The sequence below is a fragment of the Stylophora pistillata genome, chromosome 3 (genome assembly GCF_964205215.1).
Source record: "Stylophora pistillata chromosome 3, jaStyPist1.2, whole genome shotgun sequence".
NCBI classification, from domain to species: Eukaryota; Metazoa; Cnidaria; class Anthozoa; order Scleractinia; family Pocilloporidae; genus Stylophora; species Stylophora pistillata.
In genome coordinates, this window is record NC_142521.1 from 40,353,811 (window position 1) to 40,378,164 (window position 24,354).

At 38.1% G+C, this 24,354-nt stretch overlaps 1 protein-coding gene and 1 long non-coding RNA gene across 3 annotated transcripts; one reads left to right on the forward strand and one right to left on the reverse strand.

Moving 5' to 3' along the window:
- The first annotated feature begins 10,005 nt into the window (after positions 1-10,005).
- Positions 10,006-24,242, forward strand: LOC111343970 (ephrin-B2-like). Of its 2 annotated transcripts, XR_015999420.1 has the most exons (7): positions 10,006-10,275; positions 15,663-15,967; positions 21,089-21,190; positions 22,003-22,131; positions 22,316-22,424; positions 22,528-22,627; positions 22,831-22,871. XR_015999420.1 is itself a non-coding variant. In XM_088755406.1 (6 exons), the coding sequence occupies exons 1-6, from the start codon at positions 10,160-10,162 to the stop codon at positions 22,913-22,915; spliced, it is 837 nt and encodes a 278-aa protein (XP_088611532.1). In that variant the 5' UTR covers positions 10,033-10,159; the 3' UTR covers positions 22,916-24,242. The 2 variants fall into 2 exon arrangements, 1 of the variants encoding a protein (XP_088611532.1); XM_088755406.1 differs by lacking the exon at positions 22,316-22,424 and having other exon boundaries at positions 10,033-10,275; positions 22,831-24,242.
- Positions 10,602-12,054, reverse strand: LOC148736090 (uncharacterized). The gene is made up of 2 exons (XR_015999425.1): positions 11,927-12,054; positions 10,602-11,147 (listed from the first exon to the last, which is right to left on the reverse strand). It is a non-coding gene; the product is annotated as an uncharacterized LOC148736090 (long non-coding RNA).
- Positions 24,243-24,354: the final 112 nt, after the last annotated feature.

The following is a 24,354-nucleotide window of genomic DNA, read 5'->3' on the forward strand; positions in this document are numbered from 1 at the left end:
GGTCTTGGCGGTCCTTATTCTTTACATGGTCATTCCGTGGTATAAGCTTTCTCACTTTAGACATAGTATCGAAAGTAGAGCGGTTTCGTAGTGTGCGAAGCAAACCAATGTTGCTACGCTCATTGTTCAGCTTAAGCCACCAGTTGCTGAATGACACTTTCAAACTTTTTCCCACGTGCACACAGTCAGGTAGTACAGTTAAAAGAGAGATTTCAGGATCCATACTCCCTTCATCTACACTTTTCCTAATCATTTCAAAAGCGCCCTTGTTGCCTGTCTCGCAGTCTACCGCGGCAACAAAAATCGCGCGCTTGACACAGCTTTCTTTCTGTTCAAGGCAAGTCGTACAAGCACGTAGAGATGAATGGTGGCTTTCTTGACCTTTCTCTTTGCATTCACCGCACACGTCCTTTATATCAAAGCAGGTCTGACAAAAGCTTTGGCAATGTTCAAAGTATTTTCCAAGTATGCTCTTTGATGACGAAGCCCGACTTTGGCAATATTTACAAGTTTGTAAGATCTTCACCTGTTCTATCAACACATTGCGGAATGACTCGGCTGTTTTCCCAGACTTCGTGGGGTACTCAACAGCACAAGGTAGGCTACACTTATTGTCAATGCTTGTGACAGAGGAGACTTCTGCTTCAGTGACCAGGTTTTCCTTTAAAAAATCTGCACTTGGCTTAGGGTTCCTTCTTACATTATCAATGTCAATGTTGAATGTTAAACCGACATTTTCTTTACATCGCTCATCAAATTCAATGGCCGGTTTAATAGCTATGCCATCGTTTGCTAGGCAGCAAGGATACACAGTCAAATGATTTGTCTCCACGATAGAAACAGCATGAAATGTCTGCATGAGCACGATTTGTCCTAACGAAAGTGGCTTCCACACTCCTGGCTCATTGGTATAACCAGCCTGGTGTTTAAGACACGTCTTATAAGAAGGGCCTCCAAGATTCATTCGCTGTTCGTTGGCAGGATCAAAGTGACTCCCTCTTCCCTCACTGCGGTTGACGGGACCTCTAATAAAGCATGCAACCTTCCTTCCTCCTAAGTAAGTAACCGTGTTAAAAAATTCGATGACATCTCTGTCGAACTGATGCAAAGGATTGTACTGAGTTTCTACTACGTTCAAAAATTTGTAGAGAATTCGGGTTCTGTCAATTTTTCCTCTGCGAATCAGGTCATTCAGTTTAACGCACACAGGATTGGCTATTTCTACGCCATAGAACAAGGAGGTATTGTCATCTTCGTCAAGGTCACTATCAATGTACCTGAGGCCCTCTCGACTTTCAACTTCCTTTTGTCCCTCTTCGTTGTTACTCTCTTCGTTGTCACTCTTTTCGCTATTACTATCTTGACTATCATTCTCTGTTGACTTCTCACTCTCCTCACCCTTGACACTCCAATCAACGTCACTTACCGTCACGGTTCTATAATCGGATTTAAGCAGGACAAAGCAAGAAGTTCAATTCAGAATTTTAATAACATATTAAGCTGTTACAACAATGGTTCAATTGACTGCAGTCAATTTACCCTATCGTAAACGCGATATTAGCTGTGGTCACACTACAGGGTTTTGTCCTAGGGAAACTTGACTCGTTGACAGTTTCTCTATAGAAACTCAAATTTGCAAGTGTGACCGATTTTTCCTTTAGTAAATTACCTCGGGAAAGTTTTATCGTCTGGGGCTTGAAAACCGCAAGAGAGCAAAAGAATGTCCTGTGGATTTCCCTTAACAACTACCCTAAAAGCAGAAAAAGGGAAAAATCAAATCCCAGAGTAGCCGACCAATGGACGCTCGTCGGCGATCGCGCTGGTGACAGATCCGGAATTATCGTGTTGTGAAACTAATTTAACGTAATTACAAGATTTATCTCTCTTCCCGTCGCGAAACTGAAACTAATTTCATTGACAGTGAGATAACAGATAAAAATAGATGTAAAGTAGGGTAAATTGAATAAACAAAATAAAATAACTAGAAGAAAGAACAGTTAAATTAATGAATGACAGGGTTGTATAAAATTTATGTATTATAATATTTAATATTTTAAATTGTTATTTTTATTATTAAGTATTAACCACACCCACGACTTTTACCCACACCCACACCCATACCCACGACCCACGACTTGTACCCACGACCCACGACCCACGACCATTAGTCAAACTCCTCGTCAGTGTCAATGGTGTATCTTTCTTGACGTCCAGATACACGAGAACCCCTATTGAACTTGATAGCAATATTTTCACCCAAACCAAGCTCTTTCCCAGTGGAGTCCAGTGCAGCAAACTCACTAAATGAAACAAGAAAGCGACAATTTTAAAGGCAATCTAAGCACCAGTAGGCTTCAGAGACCTTTGAATCAATTTTTATTAGCCACAAAATTACTGCTTTGGCTGTTAAACGTTTTCATAAATAAAAAAACTCACCACACGTGTTTACGAAGCTTGCTCACACTTTTGCAAAATATATTTTCTGCTGGTATACGGAGTTTACAGTTCATTAACAGTTTGTTTCATCGTTGATTCTATTCACTGTAGGACACGCCGTTTGGGGCGTGTCCCCTGGGCATTCCTGATTGGTGTGGTTGCCGTATTTATAGACGGTTCAGTGTGATTTAGTCCTCTCACTCTCGCTTTCCACGCTGACATCGAAGTTGTAGCCCCACCCGCCCGCCCTTGTCAGTTTTATTCAAGATTTTGGAATCCAGGTTGTAGCGGAGTGGATTTCTTCGTTCAGAATCTGACAGGGCAAAATTGCCTCGTTGTGCCCCCGGTATATCTGAGCCATAGAACAATTCACTATTTGTACATATCCAAGGCTGTGGCTACTTTAGTCGTACCATTCTGGCCTTCGTCGTATTTTTGGCCTATCATTGCCAGAAAATGTTTTAGTTTTGTGATAGATTATAAGTTGTTCAGCGGAAGGACTGTTCTGAAGCATGGTCGGAACACCAATTCGTTGTTAGGCTCTAAGAGATTTTTTTGGACAAATGTTAGCGGTCCGTATGAAGTTTTGATTGCTTGACCACCGGGTCCCTGTAACTCTTAGGATGATCAGTAATGATTTAGTTGAGATTTGTTTGGTAGGTATAAGGACGCTTGTCCGATTATACATCGACAAGAAGGCGCTGGCCTCGGATTAGGAGGGCACTTTATCGTCTCCAGCTTATATTCTGAGCATCCAACCATCATTCCTTTGGTGTTGTATTTCAATCGTATTTAAGGAGAAAATAATTTACGTTCGTCTGACCGCAGCGAATTAGAACGTAATGACGGAATTTACTTGGCAGCGAAATTTATTTTTTTGAATGTAATCATCGCCTTTGGCTCCTTCATTGTAAAGAATGCAACGCATTCTATTATCGTCAACTCCATTATTACCTACTGAACACGAACAGATAACTGAGTGAAATCGGCGTACCGTCAACAATATACCAGCATAGTTGGCATCATCATCATCATCATCATCATCATCATGTTTATTTGTTCAAGCAGGTTGAATTTATTGGCAACTGTATAAGCTGATGTGGACCTGCTGTTTTCCCACCCAACCCACCCCAGGGGAGGACATCCAGCACACAGTAATCTCGTCCGTGGGAAATTAACGTCTCTTAACCCTTACCCTTTTTAAGAGACGGGACCTCCGGCTTTACGTCCTATCCGAGAAGACGAAACAATGTGAGTGAAGTGTCTTGCTTAAGGACTCAACGTTAAGCCCCAGCCAGGACTTGAACCCGGGCCGTTTAACCTAGAGTCCAGCGCACTGACCACTGGACAACTCACGCCTCACGTGCATGTACCACGGGGGTACATGCACGTGAGGTACCACGAAACCCCCGTGGTACATGCCACGGCATGTACCACGGGGCTTCGTTCAAAGGTCGGCAAACAGTGCTTTAGAAATGTACTTCAGATCACTTACCAAATATGTTCCGTGAAAAACTCCCCGGAAAACTGGACAATAACAGCACCAGAGACCACGGCTTTCCCATCGAGCGAATCGCAATCAGTGGGGTACAGTGTCACGGATAAGGGCGCGAACACAGCAGACATCCCAGTCCGTTACTATTTCCCTGATGCGTGTCATGCAAAGAGTCTAGTCCGTGACAAAAAATACACATACTCAGAAACAACGCATTTCTGACGATCGTTTAGATCCGCGATCCGAACTTCCTCACAAGCAAAATCCAAAATCCGGACCTAAAAAAATCGATGAAACCGCGAACCGTTGAAATTTCAGGATCCGCAAATCCGTTAAAATTTCGCTCTGAATCCGAAATCCGGGCAAAATAATTCTCAGAATCCGCCGATCCGTTAGCCTATTCACCCCCCTCAATACGAATTGACTGGACAAACAGATACTTTGTTTATCTCGGACGATAACAATTTTCCCGCCTTTGCGAGCTAGTTTGGACCATTCAATTGTCTGAGAGTTAATCGACCGTAACATTTATCTTTCCTCTCCGTTTCCGGTGTTTTTACATCCTCCTTTTGACAGGTTTCGTGGAGGTGTCACTATGTTGTAGTTGTGATCGGCCAGCCGTCAAAAGGAGGCATCTGTAATATAGGCTAGCAACGAAAAAAAATGCAAATATCTTAACGCAAATACGAAGTCAGAACCAAAAATGAAGTACATGTTCGTTTCTACTCTGTTGTGCGGGTCTAAAATGCTAAATAGGGCCTTCATCAGGAAGACAACATCGGGGGAGCTCGGATTTCGTAATCTGAAATCTGCCCGAGATGACCTCCTTCTGACGGATTTCGGAGTGCGCTTTCCTTAAACACAGACCTCGAAAACGCAGACCGCAGACCGCAGACCTCGAAAACGCACACCTCGAAAAACGTGTGAATGAATATTTGATTGGTCTGCATTTAATGGGTTTTGATTGTTTTTAAACTGGCGCGCGGAAGAAAATTTAGTGGTGAGCAATAAAGACAATAGAGTGTTTATGTCTCGGAACTATCGGTCGGATAGTTGCCCCTTGGAAATTTGATGTTCTTAAAACTAGCATATTTGCCCGAGAAGCTTCGCTTCTCGGGCAAATATTTTGAATCATTCGAATGGAATGATTTAAAACCGAGTCACCGTAACAGCTGGATATTCCTTCTGTGGCCTGTTGAATTTCGATGGGAAAATAAGACCTAGAAGGTAAAACATTTTTGTCTCGAAAACGAGGTGGTGTGGGATCTGGAGGCCTAAGCTGCCTGCCTTGTCGCATTTCTTCACTAGGGAGAGCGAGCCGACTTAACCGCCGAACTTTGAAAGCCCCAAACGAGCGATTTTGAGGCTTTCTGGCAGGAACAAGAGACAAGCTTGTCTCCTTCTTATACAGTAAAGTAACACTCAATGCAAAATCTACCAAATGAATGAATGAATGAATGAATAACTTTATTAACGTGTCAATCGTTCTAGTTTTTACAAGTAAAAACTAATTAGGGACACCTACTACTTAGACTAAACTAATAATTATAATAAAAACAAGAAGAAAAACTATATACAAACAATATAAAATTGATAAAACTAAGTTTTACATAACTCACAATTTTCACAATTATTTTTCGTTATAACATTTGATAGGTCAAGGACTCTGACTTGATTTTTAAATGCAGTTAGAGAGTCAGCCATTTTGATTGATTTGTGGAGCTTCGACCAAATATAAGGTCCCATGTACCTTAAGCTATGTCTTCCGTATGTAACCGTGTTGTATCTTGGTAAGGAGAAATCGTCTGCATTCCTAAGATTGTATCTACTTATGCCGCAACTAAAAAGTTCAGAAATATATGGTGGGACTAAATTAGTCTTAACTTTATACATAAATATAGCCATGTCCTGGAGGCTGCGATTACATAACGTTGGAAGTCTTGCTTTATCTAGAAGTGGTTCATAAGTGCTAGCCCTGTCACAGTAAATAGCCCTCATTGCACGCTCCTGCAGCCTTTCAAGCTTTCTCTCGTCTGACGAGCGACAATGGTGCCATACTATATGACAATATGTAACTTCAGGTAAAATAAAAGCTTTAAAAATTCTTAATTTAGCTTCAGTAGGCATTAAATTCCTAAACCTCATAAGTACTCCTACTTTCCTTCCCCCCTTAGTACAGACATTATTGATATGCTCAGTAAAGTTCAAATCATCATCAATTGCAACCCCCAAAAGATCAATCCCGGAACTTGATTTTATGTTAATGTCCTTTATATTTAGGTTCATTCTCTTTTTCTTGTGTCTTGGTCCTAGACTCATAGCTTGAAATCGCTCAAATTCGCCATTTAGAACCACAGAAAAGACAATACACAGCAAGTGAGGTAGGTTTACATTTATTTTGAGCTTAACATAGACATTCCTTGATATAAGTTTACGATATGACGACTCTTCAATATTCTCCCATACATTTCTTTATATTTCGAACAAATGACCAGACACGCCGCTTGTGTGGGCCCCCTGTGATTCTAAAGGCAATATATTTGAACTACATTGATAACGGCACAGGAATCCAAAACCATAGAAACCCAAAACCACGGATATTTAAGATGGTAAACCTATGCATAAACCAGTGTAAACTAATTCCGTCGAGACAGAGCTTAGCAACAGGAATGGACTGGCGGCATATTATATTGAACAGATCTTACCATCTTAAATGTCAGACAAGCTAAGTGTTTGTGACACGAGGAAAGCAGGTTTATCGATCAAAATGAATTGTATGCGTGTATTGTGGTCTATTATCGTTGGACTCGCTATTCAAATATGAGGTCATCACACAAATTCTAATGGTGTTTGTTTGAAGAGTCAATGAAGGCGTCTAGGAAAAATTTACCAATGATATAAATCATTTTTTCGCATCCTAAATGACTGGTTGCAGGTTGTGATTATTTCTGTGGTTTCCCACTAACCGTGACGATGTGCCGAAAGCAGAAGGCGCTAAATTATTAAAGCCGATCTTGCCCAAGCTCCCGTCATTTTGCTAACAAAGGGTGTTGTTTCGTATTTATGCATGTTTAAACCAGCCTTAACAGTTGAAGAAAAAAAAAAACAGCAGCAAAACATGGCAGTGAAGAAGTTGTTTCCCGGAACCCAACCGTCGGCCGAAAGCCAAGAATAGGAAAGATGAATATTGGCCAAACGCCGTGAAATGTGGGCAGCCATTCAATAGCCACAGAGACTCGACCACAATCTTTTGTTCGTACTTTTGTCTTCTATGGGATTTATTCGTGGTTTCCTACGTATGTTGGATAAATTGTTCCTTTGTTTCGCACTGATTGATATTTTAGGATTCTCTTTTTCTTAGTCGTTTTATTTTGAATAACATAGATAATAATGTTTATAATATAATGTCAAGAAGGCTGTGAAACGTGTTATCGCCACTCACGAGAAGAAACTTAAAAGTTTAACGCGAAACGTGGTTCTACCGTTTGCTTCACGGAGACAGTCACCAACCTCTCGTCGCACAATCTCACGTCCGAACAATTGGAAATACTAAATATGGTCCTTCACATTCTATTTGTACTCCGACCATTAGCAAAACGGATGTCTTCTCTTGTTTTGAGCTGATTAATCGCACCATGGTCAGATATCTACTCGACAGGAAGCTAAAGGGAAAACTGGTCGCAGACCTTTCTCATAAGTTTCTTCACACCAACCTTCTGCAGCGGACTTAAAGAAATGTAGGATACTAAAGGATTTGAGGAAGAACAAGGACATTGTAATACTGCAGCCTGACAAAGGAAATGGCTTAGTTGTCATGGACAGGAAAGCCTACGAAGAGGGTATTTTTTCTATTATCAGTGACACTTCTAAGTTTAAGGTTAATGATAACGATCCTACATTACAAAGGGAGGGTAAATTACGTTTTTTAAGAGCGCTTAAAAGTAAGGGCCACTTAGACAAAGATACCTATGAGAGAATCTATCCAACTGGTTCTCAACCAGCCAGGTTTTATGGGCTACCTAAAATGCACAAGGCTCGGCAGCCTAATGAAACACCTTTTCGACCACAGTATTTTCAATAGGTAGCTACAATTACAATTTATCTAAGTTCCTTTGTAATCTTCTAAAGCCACATGTCCCGCGTGAATACAACGTCCGGGACACGTTTTCTTTTGTACATGAAATCAACCAATTATCAACCTCAGGGAAGTTCATGGTATCTTTCGATGTTGAGAGTTTGTTCACTAGTATACCTCTTGATGAATGCATTGATCTGGCGATCAGATACATTTATCAAGGTAACCTTGGTCTTAAGATAAACGCCACTGACCTAAAAACGCTTTTTACCTTCGCAACAGCCGAGACTGGTTTCTTGTTTAAGGGTGTGTTTTATGATCAAATAGATGGGGTTGCCATGGGGTCCCCAGTTGCTCCAGTACTTGCAACTAAACCTCTTCATGGGAAATCATGAAAAAAACTGGCTAGATAACTATTCGTTCTCTGAAGTTCTGTTCTACAGACGCTATGTTGATGACACCTTTTGTTTGTTCAATAGCGAGGAGGACGCGCGTGTGTTCTTTGATTATATCAACGCCAGGCATCCTAGTATTCGTTTTACAATGGAAAAGGAAATTGATAAGAAATTATCGTTTCTAGACATATTGTTAGACAACAGTCATACATCCATCGTCACTAGTGTATATCGCAAGAAGACGTTTGCTGGTCTTCTTACCAATTATTTCAGCTTCGCCCCTTTGATTTACAAATTAGGTTTAGTCAGAACATTGATTGACAGAGCATATAAGATCAATAATTCCTGGGTTGGTTTTCATCTGGATGTCAAGAAACTTATTTTCTTGCTTCGGAAAAATTGTTTTCCATCTTGGGTCATAGACAAGATCATTTACAGGTATCTAGCGAAGAAAAATAATCCTTCTCCTACTGGGCAGAACGCCTCTTCTAACTCCGGTAAACCTTCTTCGCACTATTATAAACTTCCCTATGTAGAGCAAGCAACGGATTCTTGCTTCTCAAGATATCGCACAATCGCTTTAAAAAAAGAAATCCCAGAAAAGAATAAACGATTTTGCATCGTGTTTCAAAAACAGAAGTGAAAGACCTTCAGGTGAAAAATCATCCCACCCACTTTCTATCATGGTTGTTTTGCATCAGTTGTCGCTTAATTTATCGCATTTTGTGTCCAATTTCCGGCGTCACATCGATAAAATTATATTGTGGCAACTCAGAATTCGTGTCATCTTCTATTGTCCTATCGTAAGTTTTAATACATTATTTTTCCTTTGTAGCTAGCGGTTTTTAAAGTTGCGTCTCGAACACCATGATAGTACCTCAGCGATATTTCCTCAAGCTTATTTAAAATTTAGAGGAATCAACATATGACAACAAGGAAATAGCAATCTCAAGTATGGAGATGCGAGGACTCTCACGTAGTTGGCCCCTGATACGCCCTAAATGTATCTAACGAGGAAGTTTTATGACGTCACGTTCATTAATTTTTGAGACCGGAGAAGCAGCTGTTTTGTGAAATTCTGCGTGTCGCGGAAATTTAAGTAAGAATTAAAATGAGGGACCAAGATCGAAAGAGTTAGGAGAATCACGCTACATTTTATGGGAATTTAGACGCTGCCATGAATCAAACTGCTCATTCTACAGTACAGATTCTAGTAATTATAAGCGGAACACTGTCAGTAAAGAAAAGTAACATCTTAAGTAAATCGCAAGGAATAAACTCGTAAAATGTTGACTCGTAAACTGTTTTCATCCGCTAACCTATGCAAATATGAAGTTAAGCAAACACTCAAATATCGCTGTTCATTTCAGCGTTGTTCGTGGCTAGGAAATAAACTGCTCATTCTACAGCGTGAGTGGTTTCCTCCAATTTTCTAAAAACTTCAATTTCAATTCAAAACTTGGAAGACATTCGTTTTCTATAAAATGTGTTCATATTTGTTCATATTTTCGTAGCACTAGTTGTATTTACGTTTTTGCGTTCGTAACAATAATGTTTGCTCGCGACTCACGTCAGCGATATCGCTTTATGCATTAGTGGGATTCCACGCTAAATACCCTCTCTTCCGGTTGACGTATTGACCAATCAGAGCGCGTGTTTACTTTAAGCTATGCGATTCTAGTTTTTACATATCAATTCCGTCGTCACCGTTGAGTGGATTACGAAGTTATCGAAAAGGCAATTTTGGCACGAAACAATATGGGACATGAAAGTCGTCGTGTTCTGATGTTAGTTTACGTTTGTGTGGCACTGGGTCTACTTGTGAGCGGAGCAATTGTGTATCCGTCGTTGCATTGGAGTTTCCAAAACCCTCTGTAAGTACAAATAATAAATGAAGTACAATGAAAATGTCGACCCGTTGTAGTAGAATACTCCATTCTAAATACTACAACTGGAATATATGGCAAAATTAGTCATCCTCTTTTTAAATCTCTTACCATTTTAGAGAATTCAGCATAGGATAAGACCGTAGGAAAGCAACGGCTGAAATGTTTTGTTTGAAGTAAGAGATCTCAACGACTTGATTTTGATGTAATAGAAAATGAAGGAATCTATAAATAATTTTACAAACCAACACCTGGAAAGCGCGTGTATGCAAATTAAAAGGTTTTGAATCGCAGGCAAGTAAATACGCAACGTAAAAGAGTTCTCCCGTTCATTATAACTTCTAAATTCCTCTTTGATATAAAATATATTATTTTTAAACTAGACTCTTAACGGATTGTTTGTCGAAGAACCGAGGAAAGGGAGTGTTTGCTGCAGAAATTTATTCACAGAACCAGACAATGTTTAATCTCATGTTCCGTGTTTTCCTTTCGCTTTCACTGCACAACTGTAGGGCGAATGAGTAAGGTCTCATTCTTTGGAAAGGCTTTTTGTAATACATTTGGAATGAAAGCTAACACCCTCAAATCAAGGGTCAACTTTAAGGGAAAAAGTTTGTTTGCTTAAACTAAAAGATAGTCGTGGTCGTCTTTCTATAAACAGAAGTGATAACTTGTCATGATCCTGGCTTGTTGCCATAATAGGCAGGGTTTCAGAACTTAAATTATTATTTTGTGGTTTTCCGTTTCATGTGGCAATATCATGACAACTGATAGAATTTCCTTCTTCCCTTAGTTCTGACACTTATCTGTATTGTGATCAAACTGAACTCGCAATACATCAACAAACCAAACTTCTTCCCCTACAAAACAAAATTGAGGAAAGATAACTGGCTTTTGAAAACTAGCTAAGTCCTTAGGTGGAGTACATCTACAAATAGCTATTTCATGATCATTTGAACGAAAAAAAAATATGCAGCTCTTTCAATTTCTCTGGCCTTAATGTTAGTGTGAAAGTTCTTTCATTAGTCAAAACTATTGTTCCTTGTTTCTACATGCCCTCAAGACATGCTTGAGAAATGCTTGTAGCTGCATGACACTAGAGCCAAGTGCAACTTTCAAGAACATTTTTTAGTTTTCTCCACCATCGATCAAAGTGCCCTCTGTAGAAGACATGGAACAGTGCTTTTCATTTGCATGTTGTAGAATTAATATATTATAACAATATCAACATAGGTAGAGCATTAGGAACATGTCAGGGTTGGACACTTAATTTTGAGAGCACTCGCCATTCGGGCGAGTGACCCTCAAAATGCACTCGCCCGGACCAGTTTTCACTCGCTTAAAAGTTTACCCCCACCACCCCCGCGTCTCCTTCGACTGATCACAGGTAGCTTTCGGGGCTTTTTCCTTCTTTTTCTCTTCGACTACTTTGGAGACTCCAGAAATATATTTTCACATTTTGTATTTTGTACGGGATCAGTTTACGAGAGAACACGCAATGATCAGAAAGCTGGGAGAGTACGGAAAACAATTCGCTTGCAACGTCGTCAAGCACGTGGGCAGACCGAAGATTCTTTCTTCGATGAAAAACTCTATTTAAAGACCTCAAATCCCAAGGAAACACAATGGATGCACTTACTTTATATTTCAAGGAGATATTTTATTGATGAATCTTCGTGAAATCCCGGCAGTTTGCGAGCAAACGTGTCTGTTCTTCTCAGGAGCGCTCTCTATTTTAGGCGCCATATCTGCCTGATTACCGATGGCTTGATAGTGACCAGCAGTATTACTTTGCACAAGTACATGTGTTATGTAATTATCACTAGAGGGAAGCGATATTGTTTAGCGGAGTGTAGTACGTCACTTGCCTTTCGGAATACAAAACTTTGTAGAATAGAAATGGTAAGTTTATGTTTAGGAATTTTCTTGCCAAAATGGAGTGTAAAAACATTTTTTATTTTGATATTTAAATAATTTTTTGGTGACAAAAATTGAACTCGCCAAATGGGCGAGTGATCGAGAAATTTGCGCTCGCTCGACACTTTTCACACTCGCATGGGCGAGCAGGCGAATGCTAATGTCCGACACTGCATGTTTGGATTTGTTCAAAAATTATCACTTTGCTGTTATGTGTAGACCTGAATCTACAATAGCAAGGCTTTATTAGGCACCAATTAGAAATGCTTGCCTATAACTACCCCATTGAAAGGGAAAGTTGAAAGATTTGTATAATCACAAATTTTTGTACTCTGTTTTTCATGGCATCAAATGACATTTTGAGCCACTCAACTTCGAAGTCTTAGGTTTTATGAAGCAGTGTTAAGGAATTCTTGATCACTGACTGAAATTAGAAAATGCAACTATTTTAAGAAAAAATTATCTTACAATTTTTAAACTAAACAGTTATAACTGCAGTGCTTTTTTCAGCTGATACCATGTAGTTAAATATATATTCTCAAAATCATTTTCCTTTTGTTTCTTAACAGTGGTAGAGAGTAGAGATATTTGTCACAGACAATTGTAAAATTTGTCCAGATATTTTTTAGAGACAATTAAAACTCCATTATAGCTACACAAGATCTATATGTCCTATCTATACAATCTTGATGATGATGAATGCAGATTTCAAACAGTAGTGGCATCTGTAAAGCTGTTGCTATTGAAGTATTCTTAACAGTGATAGATCATTCTTGATGGAGGCACCTTTGTTGGAGTTGTGTTAATTACTAAGGTGTAATGTTGTTGAACTTTCTGTACGTGACTTTGTGGAGGTTGAAAACATGAACAGTGTTAAATTAATTAGTGAAACTAAATGAGATATTCTAATGTGTGAGCAGAACAATACTATTTGTCTGGTAAGTTGACAAAGCTATCTTTAGAGTCGTGCAAAGTATTCTGTCTTGGAATGTTATCATCAGACTTATCTGATTTTTTTCTAATGATAACGAACTATCTCATATTTGTGTTGTACCTGTTTATTGTGTCTCAAACTTTGCCTCCTTTTAACTCCAACAATCAAATTTGAAGCAAAAGAAACTGAAATTGGCAATGATTTGACAATCTGAGATGAAGAAGGGAGATTGAACAACAACATAAACAATTTCCTCACTGGACCAGATCCAATTTATAGAACTTAAGATCCAAAATACAATTAGCGTAGAAAGGCATGAAAGTTCATTGACTTTCGATGCTCTCTGAGTTATAGCCAAGCTGCTTGTAAATGACATACCCTAATAATCATTCAATTACATGTATTCAGCCCCACACCATTCCAGGTGTAACTAACCATAATTTTTTTTGCAAGTTGAACAACAGATTGACAGAAATATTGCAGAATGATATTTAAGATAAGCTAGAGTTATTATGCTCTGTGTTAATCAGGTGTAAATCCCATTTATGTGACTACTGATAAGTGGAAAGCAAAACAGGAAATGGCCTCTTGCTATAAGAATATGATAAGGTTTTTATCTCTGAAGCAGTGCTTAAACTATTCCTGTGTGGTTGAATCAATAAAGCCACTGTGGATAAAGATTGTGTTTAAGCTTCTTAGTCTTAATTATTGTGTAAGGTGAAGGCAGTCATTAACTAGTTTATCAGCTGGTGTCTTGATCAAGATAATGAATTCACAGTGGAGTCATGACAACTTTATTGTTTATTACTATGATGGCAGATTATTTGATTCTTATCTTTCAGCAAGATCTAGCTACAAATGATTGAATTTGCTCTGTACTTAACCAAAGTGAGAGCTTAGGTTGAAATTGCCATGCAAGTTTTAAAACAATTAAGTCATGCATATTTTGTATTGCTGCCTAAAATCAGGTTATTTTGGTGGTTGATGTTGTCAGGAATTAAGTTGACACAAAGTACCCCTTACATGGAACTTAATTACATTGAAATCATGTTAAATTTTTGCCAATACAAGGGTGCTTTTGTGATAAAATGTGCTGTTGCTCTTATTGGGAAACATTGCAGTTCTTAGTTCTAAGTGCATGTGGAATATATGAAAGCTCAAGGTTCAGTGGAGAAATCTGCTCATCATGTAAAAAATGCAATGTTGGTTTTTATCATAATTCCTTCTCTTTTTATGAAGTAGCATAATGTGAGTGTGGAAGTCCACCATGCATTGAAAAGACATTTATTTATAAACTTGTATGGCTTTAAATTTTTTGCAAACTAAGGAGTTGTCCATTTAAAATGTTTCTATAATATAATGTGGTGTATTCATGTAGTATGCTTCTAAAGAAACATATACTTGTACTTGCGCTGAGTGGATTCAAACTAGTAAGTAATGTGAGGTGGTGCTTTAAGAAATTGTACCTTATTGTTTGTCTTTTTTTGTGGATGGGCATTACAGTTTGCATGATCATGATGAAGACATGAACAAATTGCAAGTTTGGTTCCCTCTAGCTTGATGATAGCCAACTAATTGAAATTATTTCAATAGCAAAAGTTTTCAAAAAAAAGACAAAATATACATAACAAATATTCTAGACTCAGTTTGCTTCTTTCCTCACTCTTCTTGAAACACTTTTTCCTTTTCTCTGTGGTTTTAATTTGTCTGTCATTGTCAATTTTAAAAGTATCCTCTGATTTAAGCCTTTGCCATGCCTACTGGCTCTTTCCAAGGCCCTATAAGCTTTAGGATGTCCATCACGGGGGCTTTGAATCCTAGCAAAGGATGACAGACTCTTATTGAACCTTCTCAGCTCTCCATAGAGGATTGCTTTAACAGCTCCCATATTGGGCAATTTTGCTTAACAATTGGGCCACTCCAGCTTAATCTGTTCCTGATTGGAACGAGAGTTCTCTCCTTCTGTGGTCTTAGTATGAATTAATACTTCCTTTAAAAATGTTTTCCTAAAAAAATAGTAAATAATCAGATGTTAGAAACTTAAAGGATCTCTGACTGCCACACAAGGAGGCATCATGTATGATCATTTTTATTATAATTATGTTTGTTCAATCAGTGAAAAAAGATGTGGAATTGTCAGTTAGAGTTTTTCACATGGGCAGGTTACTTCCTCACATCCCCTTTGTTTTCTTCATATTTTTAATGCTGACAGAGGATGTGTGATAGGTGTAACAGCTGTAGTTGATAAAGGATGGCAGCACAACAATTGTGCACTTAAAAGAAGGGCCAAAAACCTTCCCTAGTAAGACATTTTGAAATTGAGTAAAAAAAGTGTAGCATGACAAAGGTTTGCAGCTCTGCAAGAATGGGCGGAACATGGTGAATACCTTGAACAGTTGTCAGGCATCAGCTGTTACTCACTCAGACCACTTACTACAGCCATGAAACTGAGTTCAGGTGTTATTTTGACACTTCTTGCCAGTTATACACATCTTAATGATTTTTCTTTTTAAATTTTTTGTAGATTCAAAGGAGGAAACTATCGCTTAAATGTCCTCCCAGGATCAAAACTAAACATCCTCTGCCCGCATGTGGCAGTGTCTCTAGTGGAGAGACAGGACACTGATAATGGTCTCAACTATGAGAACTTTTGGCGAGTAGATCGTAAAAGTTATGAGACTTGCAATTTGAATAGCACCATAGCAAGTAACAAAATCTTCCTACGGTGTGATAATCCACGTCAAATACAGTTTGAAACACTTGTGTTTCAGCCTTTTAATGCCGACCCCTCTCGAGTTTTCAAGAAAGGAACAGTGTATTACTTCATTTGTAAGTGTGGTTTGTATCTTATGATATTATTTAATCAACTTCCTTATGTTTGGGGACCCAAAATATTAAACTGAACAGCAACAAAAACAACAACTTGGTGTGGCTCAAGAGGAGAAAGTGGGAGACAAAGTGCTCCACTGGAACCTGAAAGGTCAGCCCCATGTACTCCTGGATTTTTATGAGTTAGAGAAAACCTACCACCAGGGTGGTACACCCACCGGTATAGAGGAGGGAGCTGGGCCTCCTCCCAGGGCGGACTGTGACGGTTCCTGGGTAGATATGGAAGGTGCAAAGACCAATATAGGGGAGGGAGTTGGGCCTCCCCTCAGGGTTGGCTGTGACCAATCATGGACCTCCCTAGGGCCCCCACCATGCTATAGATGGTTTTCACATGACGTCACATCATTTCCGGTCGCCATATTTGTGTACAACCCAGGGTAATATTATATATGCAAATAATAAGCACATGAACAATTTCTGCCTGTAAAAATGAATACTACAGCAACGGAAGCAAACTTAAGTGCCAATACTGATATCATTATCCATCCTCCTCTTTCTGAGTACGCCAAGAAGCTAGAACCACAAGTAAGGCAGCGTTATTTGGAAAACATTTCTGCGATTAGAATCGATCCCGTCCTTATTCAAAGTAAGAATTTTCAACCAGACTGCTTGCCTTCAGTTGAATCTACAGATCTCCTTTTCTATCTGGTTTTGGAGACGAGCTTCTACACGCAACAACAGTTTAAGGCTTTCTGAGGCCTGGAAGCCAACAATCAGATGGTTTCAGGATTTATAACCAGTGTAAAAGGCCACATAATCGCAAACAAATTTTTTGTGTTAGCCAAGGTGAGACATTCGCAGAGAATGAATGACTCTTTGATCCCTATCTGGATTATAGCAGAAAAGGAGGGGACAATTTTATTTGCTCACTGCCTAGGTTGTAAGGCCGGGCTAGCTGAATCATGCCCACATATTGCAAGCATTTTATTTTACATAGAAGCGTGGACGAAGATAAATGGAAAACTTGCTTGCACGCAAACTCTTCCGATCGCATGCCAATGTAAACAAACATTCTTGAGTCAGTTTGTGTGCCTTTCTCTGTGGGCTTCTCTAGACTTTCTGCTTCACTACCTTTGAAGTTTAAATCTAAACTTTGCTGCCCCGATTCGCTAAATTTGAAAAACTTCTCCTCCCTCTCAGACTCTAGTACTTTCACCCTTTTGGCAAACGCCGGCTTCTTCACCAATTCGCGTTCCCTCGCCCTCTTACTTCTTTTTGCTGCTTGTTCTCGATCCATATGACCAGTCTCCTTATTATGTACTAAATTTAGAGTTGGGACCCAATCAATGTTAAATTTATCCCATGATTTTGCGGCCTTTCCAGAAACAAAGTGTTTCTCACACACGCAATTGTTTTCCAAAATGGTATCGGTGAGATTGTCTCCGCTAATAGCAGAAATCCAGCACGATCTTCTTTCTGCTGACAATTCTCTGGCTTCATTTCCTTGATTTTCAATTATTGAAGGTACTTTGGCAAAATATAATCCTTTATTCCTTCCACTTCTATTTCCACTTCTATTTCCACAGCTGACAATCAAGCACAAAACCATCTTCTTTCAAAGGACGCAGTAGATTTGCATGCAATATCTGTACGCAGATATGGCGGCGTAGCAACAGTTGTCAGGGTTTTGGTCACGTGAGTGAAAATGATCTATACATACATTCCAGGAGTACAAAATGTTGTGTCTATGGGGGCAAAAGTGTGACAAGATGAGCACTTCATCCCCATTCCCAGTGATTTATTAATAAGACACAACTGACTCCATAGGAGAAGTGCAAAAATTTACGAAATAGATGTCATATCATTGCCTTGAGTTGAAAACGCCTAACTGAAAGGGACATCAATGTGTTGACACAGAAATTAATTAGGAATTTGAGATAACTTGCTTACAATAGTAAGCCTTCAAAAGTTACTAAGTCATACAAAATTATATATATATATATATATTTATAAAATGCCTACCCAAGTCCCGTAGGAAATGATTATTACTTGAGGGCTTTAATTTGTTCGCAAGTCCAATGTCAAATAAAACAGAACAAAATAAAGTGTTGGGTGGGATGGGAGGGAATTTTAAAAGAAAACTTCACGACTGAGTAGACCATGCCCAAAATAGGATTCTTTTTTTCTTGCTTTTCGCTTAGTACGGATGATTAACGTACTATTAAAATTAAGCCGATTTGATCCGACTTGTTTAAGTTCTGCTGTTCTTGCCCATTAGAAACCTAAAAATTCTATCTTTCTTTTATTTGTTTATCTACATCTATGCAAAGGAATTATGAATTTAGGAAATAATCTGTTGAAAAAGAAGATAAAACAAATAGGTCTTAGGACTGAGTAATAACCCTTCCAAAGCTGTGATGAGTTGTCTGTACCGAGTGCTAAGGTACTAACCTACTAACGTACTAAGCAAATTCAGAACAGGCAGTGATGAGTTTTCTGTACCGAGTACTAACATACTAACGTACAAAGCAAATTCAAAACAAGCCGTGATGAGTTTTCCGTACCGAGTACTAACATACTAATGTACTAAGCAAATTCAGAACAAGCCGTGATGAGTTTTCCGTACCGAGTACTAACGTACTAAGCAAATTCAAAACAAGCCGTGATGAGTTGTCCGTATGGAGTACTAAGGTACTAGGGTACTAAACGTACTAAGCAAATTCAGAACAAGCCGTGACGAGTTTTCCGTACCAAGTACTAACGTACTAACGTACTAACGTACTAAGCAAATTCAGAACAAGCTGTGATGAGTTTTCCGTACCGAGTACTAAGGTACTAACGTACTAGCGTACTAAGCAAATTCAGAACAAGCCGTGATGAGTTGTCTGTAGCGAGTACTAAGGTACTAACGTACTAAGCAAATTCAGAACAAGCCGTGATCACTCTTCCGTACCTAGTACTAAGGTACTAACATACTAACGCACTAAACAAATGAATAACAAGCCGTAATGAAATGTCCGGACCGAGTACTACAGTGCTAACGAACTAAACATATGAGCAACAAGCCGTGATGAGTTGTCCTTACCCAGTACCACAAAATACGGCAAATACGGCACAACTCGTAAAAATACTCAGCGACACTACACAACAAAATATCTAATAAGACATAATTTAATTCCAAAACTTTGCAAGTGCAATTTAATTAACGGTATTCTTTTTCTCAATAACACAAACTGCCCTAAAGGGTTTCTTCGTGATCTCAGGGACAGATCAAACAGAAAATGTTCGAGGCTGAAACCACACTATAGTACCCCTTGTTGGATACGAACGAGTTTATTTAACATCTCGAATTTTTCACGTTCTTTTAAATAGCATACTCAAGCTCATGTTTATTAAAGATTCATTAGGATTTATTGCTTACTTTGTTTTACCAAAATATAGTTTCTAAAAGGGTTAAAGAAAAAACTGCAATTCATAAATGGTTTATTTCAAAGAAAACCGTCAGTTTGAGATCACCAAAAAAACGCAGTGCGAGTTGTCCTCCACTACATTACTGCATTAAAAATAAGGTCCACACCACAAAAACACAAACCCCAATGGTTATCAATATACTCCTTTTTTCACAGACTAAATCAAATGTTCAATTTCATGGCATGCATGAAAAGAACTAGAGTTGTAGTTAGTACACTAGTACGTAGGTATTCTTGCTTGCCCGAGAGGTTTAATTAGTACGCTAGTACATAGGTATTCATGCTTCGAGAGGTTTACTTAGTATGCTAGTACGTAGGTATTCCTGCTCGCTCGAGAGGTTTAGTCAGTATGGTAGTACTTAGGCCGTTATTCCTGCTCGTTCGAGAGTTGTAGTTAGTACGCTAGTACGCTAGTACGTAGGTATTCATGCTTGCTCACTCGAGAGCTGTAGTTAGTATGCTAGTACGTAGGTATTCCTGCTCGTTCGAGAGTTTTAGTACGCTACTACGCTAGTACATAGGTATTCATGCTTGCTCGCTCAAGAGCTTTAGTTAGTACACTAGTACGTAGGTATTCCTGCTCGTTCGAGAGGTTTAGTTAGTATGCTAGTACTTAGGTATTCCTGCTCGTTCGAGAGTTGTAGTTAGTACGCTAGTACGTAGGTATTCATGCTTGCTCGCTCGAGAGCTGTAGTTAGTACACTAGTACGTAGGTATTCCTGCTCGTTCGAGAGTTTTAGTTAGTACGCTACTATGCTAGTACATAGGTATTCATGCTTGCTCGCTCGAGAGCTGTAGTTAGGACGCTAGTATGTAGGTATTCATGCTTGCTCGCGAGAGGTTTAGTACTGTTAGTACTGTAGTACTGATGAAAGCTGTTAGTACAGTAGTACTGATGAATAAGCAAAAATCTACAGAAAAGCATTCCTATAATGGGCAGCACATGTTGCCTGGACATGCAATCACACTGCATGATATTAATCTCAGGCTCAAACTTTTTATGTCATGTGTTATGCCTGTGGAGCTTTCAAGTCTCATGCGTTGAGCATGAGACTTGTGCAAATAAATACACTCTGACAATGAGGCCATTATTTCTCACTCATTTAAGGTTTCAGATTTCAAATAACAATTTTATTAATTAATATAGCAAACTACTGCTTTAGTTAGGTATACCTTTGAAATGAACTATCCATCTAAATGTAATTCACACCTTGTTTGCTTTGTACCCACTTTGAACCCTTTGTGACATGATTCTCCTTCATTTTTTCCCCAATTTTCCAGAGCGATTAAGGTCCCCCTTCATGTCCTTATCCATCAAAAATCATACCCACTGTGACCATGATACTTTTTAAATAGTCTATATAGGAGCAGATATGTAGCAAATTTGATAAAATAAATGACATTTTTAAAAGACCTGTTTTGACAGTTATAACTGCCATCTTCAGTTCAAATATTTACAAAGTACAAAGTTGAATTTAAAGGGAATCCACAATACTCATGGGACAAACAACAGTAGAGACAAACAATAATGTGTGCAATTACAAGGAATGTCTTGGATTGACAGTTGATGACTCAATCAGTTTATTTTCTCAAATACTTTTAACAGTATATTGACCCAGCAAACTCATTTTTCTCTACTTCGCATTTGCAGCCACTTCAAATGGGTCCCTTAGTTCTCTGGAGAATGACAGAAATGGACACTGTCACACAGCAAACATGAAACTAGAAATTTATGTTTGTACAGGACCTGAGGGTACGATACAAATTACTCTAATGTTTGAGGAGAACTTATTGATTAATTATTGATAATACTAGAAATGTTTTGCTGAATTTTGGATGCAGTGTTTTTGGAAAATTTTAGTCACAGAATCTTTCATCATTTGTTTTTTAATATTGTGACTTCTAAAGATAGATCCTATTGGTATTAATTCTGTAACTAAAATGGTAAAAAAATTTGAAAAAAATTAAGGTACTTATTGAAGAATCAAACATTCATCTATTTACTGATAAGAACACCTGTCCAGTGTTAAAAGGTGTTGTTTCAGCTCTCCAGGCTACGACTTTGGTTGCATGATGACCAGAGAAATTTTAGCCACAAAATTTGCAGTGTATAAGTTGTCAATTTGGCAAATTGTGGTCAGCAGTCATGGAACAAGCTGAATTAAGGTTTATGATAATCACTACATTTTTATGGTCTGAAATAAGCTTTCATAAAATATTACTCAATGACATGAGCTCTGTTTTCTTCTGATGAAATTTGCCTCTTTCACATTGGTTTCTCAAAATTATATTAAAATCCTTGAGATGTTGGGTGAATCTCCAGATCAAATGCTAGGCATAACACCCAGGACAAGTGACAAGTTTTGTAGGTCATGCACCATTACAAACATCAATTGTGCTTTTTTCTGGAAAGCAACATGAGCTTTTTTGGGTACCTCTTTACAATCATGGTCCCTAAATTGGCAACTTTGAAAAAAAGGGTGGCAGCTTGGAGCTATGTGGTTTAAGTAAAAAGGATATGGAAGAAGCTACATTTTTAGCTTGGTTGTTGCAATTGTTTATTAGATCCCAAGTGTGAGGGGGCATCCAATCATACTACCAGTGCTACAATTTCTACCAAGGTTACCACTACTGCAATTACACCAAATCCATATGCAATAGGGACAGGAGCACCCAGGTCATCATCTTTCTGGAGTAAGTGATATGTAATTTAATTAATTGAGCCTTCATCCTCAATCAAAGACTTTTTCTTGTCTCCTAAATAAATGTGATTTTGAAAGGTCCAGCTAAGTTCTGTTTGAAAATGTTGGACCATTGAAGGAAAAAAAAAAATAAACCGCTGACAGACATATGGACCAATCAATATACTGACCAACAGATAGATGGAGAGACAGAAGGATACTGTGAGGTAGATGAAGAGGCAGGTAGACAGAACAATGGACAGACAGATGACAAACAGACAAACAGTCAGTGAGACAGACAGGCTGGTAGGTACATAGATATGCTGCTAAATTGCTGCTGTGTTCACATTTGCTCTATGTTTACTTCAACTTTGATATTTTTTCTTGTCTCTTTATTGGTCTCATGTAGGTGATTGGCATTTAAAACATATAATAGCAATTCTTGTCTCTTTCGTTGTTGGTTGTCTTGGTTTTCCATTGGTATACTGCTTGTGCCCTTTCAAGTCCTGGTAAGTTTTTTTAAATGTAAATTAATGAGTACAATGCCTAAAGTATGTACTTCTCAGCATGTTTATAGAGTCAAATCTAATTGTATGAAACACAGATTTAGCTGCCGAGAAAGTCTTTTCAGATAACATTTTAGTTTTGGAAAGAAAGTATCCCTACAGATAAGCAATCTTATTGAAGATAATCTTTGGTTTTTCTTTTACAGCTATCGGAAAAGGAAGGAATTACCAATTGAAGCACACATGCTTGATGACGAGGAGGGTGATCGAAACATTGCAAGTCAGACCTAAATCAAATGAATGATAAGGCCCGGTTCAGATGCCGATCTTTTCATGAGCCGAATTCAATTTTTTTAATTAAGTACCTGAAAAGATCAGCGTCTGAATCAATTTGGAACGGCTATTTCAATTTGGAACGGCTCACCTGTTCTTCTCACCTGGCTTGACCGAGAATTTTGGCTTTGGAACGCCTTTGGAATGGCTTTGATTCAGACGCTGTACTTTTCATGTGCCAATCCTAATGCCTAAACTGCGTTAATGTATTTTGCAAGCAGTTTGACTGGTTTTACTGGAACTGTATTTAGAATAGCCAAAAAAATGGTGTCCAAATCAACAGGCATATACTTTTGTTGATTTGGGTCAGTCCAAATTTGAATTGAGTTTGGCTCATGAAAAGCTCGGCATTTGAACCGGGCCTAAGCATACTAGTAACTAAGTAAGTAAGCAAGTAAGTAACTTTATTTAATGAGGGTGACACATGACAGTACTAACTAACTAATGACCCAATGGCCCTCAAATAAAGCAAAGCAAAACAAAACAAAAAGATGTACTACATGATAAATTATTAATAAATTATTATAAATTATAAATAAATTATAATTAAGTTATAAATAAATTATTAATAAATTATAATAAATTTATTACATCATAACTGTAGAAATAAATCCAAACTATCTAAGTAAATAGGTTGATTTAAAAATGTTAAAATGTAAAACATAAAAAGGTATGTCTAAAATAGTAGAAATATTAAAAATTAAGGATTATTATTCATCATTAATTTATATAATCTGTAAGCTACTATAGATGGAGGATGCCAAGACATAAGAGTCATATGTAAAACCAAGGTGAGGGTGAGGCGTGAGTAGTCCAGTGGTCAGTGCACTGGACTCTGGGTCAGATGGTTCTCTGGGTCATGCAGTTGTACATAACTATGTTAAAGATTTTACAGGGGTCCAAGCTTATATGTTTAGATTCGATCACAACATGGTTGCCAAAAATAAAACATTAGTTGCGGGAAAAGGCGAAGTTATTATATATCCCTAGGATTATATCACTTTAACTTGTAAGGACCATAAAGAAATTATACTGCCTGTTTTAGGACTGCTATATGCCTAATAGGTGACTTTTTTCCAAAAAAAATTTAGTTTCCAAAGTTTTTATATTGTTTTGATATTCAGCGAGCAAAAATGCAGACATATAAATATTGATGCTATGCAAAAGATGCTATAAATATTATTTATGGTTATGATTTTGTAAATTGTGTATGCAATATTTAGAATTTATATGTAATTGTTTGATTGCAAATAAATATAACAAAAATTATTTTTGTGTTACTATATATTGTTGTACCATCATCATTTGTTAGGCAGGTCATTTTCAATATGGCATTGTTTTGATACAGCTGCCAGAATTTGTTTTTTTTTTTTTTTATAATATTGAGATTCTGTCAT

Coding starts and splice junctions, on each gene's coding strand:
- LOC111343970 (XM_088755406.1), top strand. CDS start 10,160: ATGGGACATGAAAGTCGTCGTGTTCTGATGTTAGTTTACGTTTGTGTG. Junction 10,276..15,662: donor TGGAGTTTCCAAAACCCTCT/GTAAGTACAAAT, acceptor AATTTTTTGTAG/ATTCAAAGGAGGAAACTATC. Junction 22,628..22,830: donor TTGTGCCCTTTCAAGTCCTG/GTAAGTTTTTTT, acceptor TTTCTTTTACAG/CTATCGGAAAAGGAAGGAAT.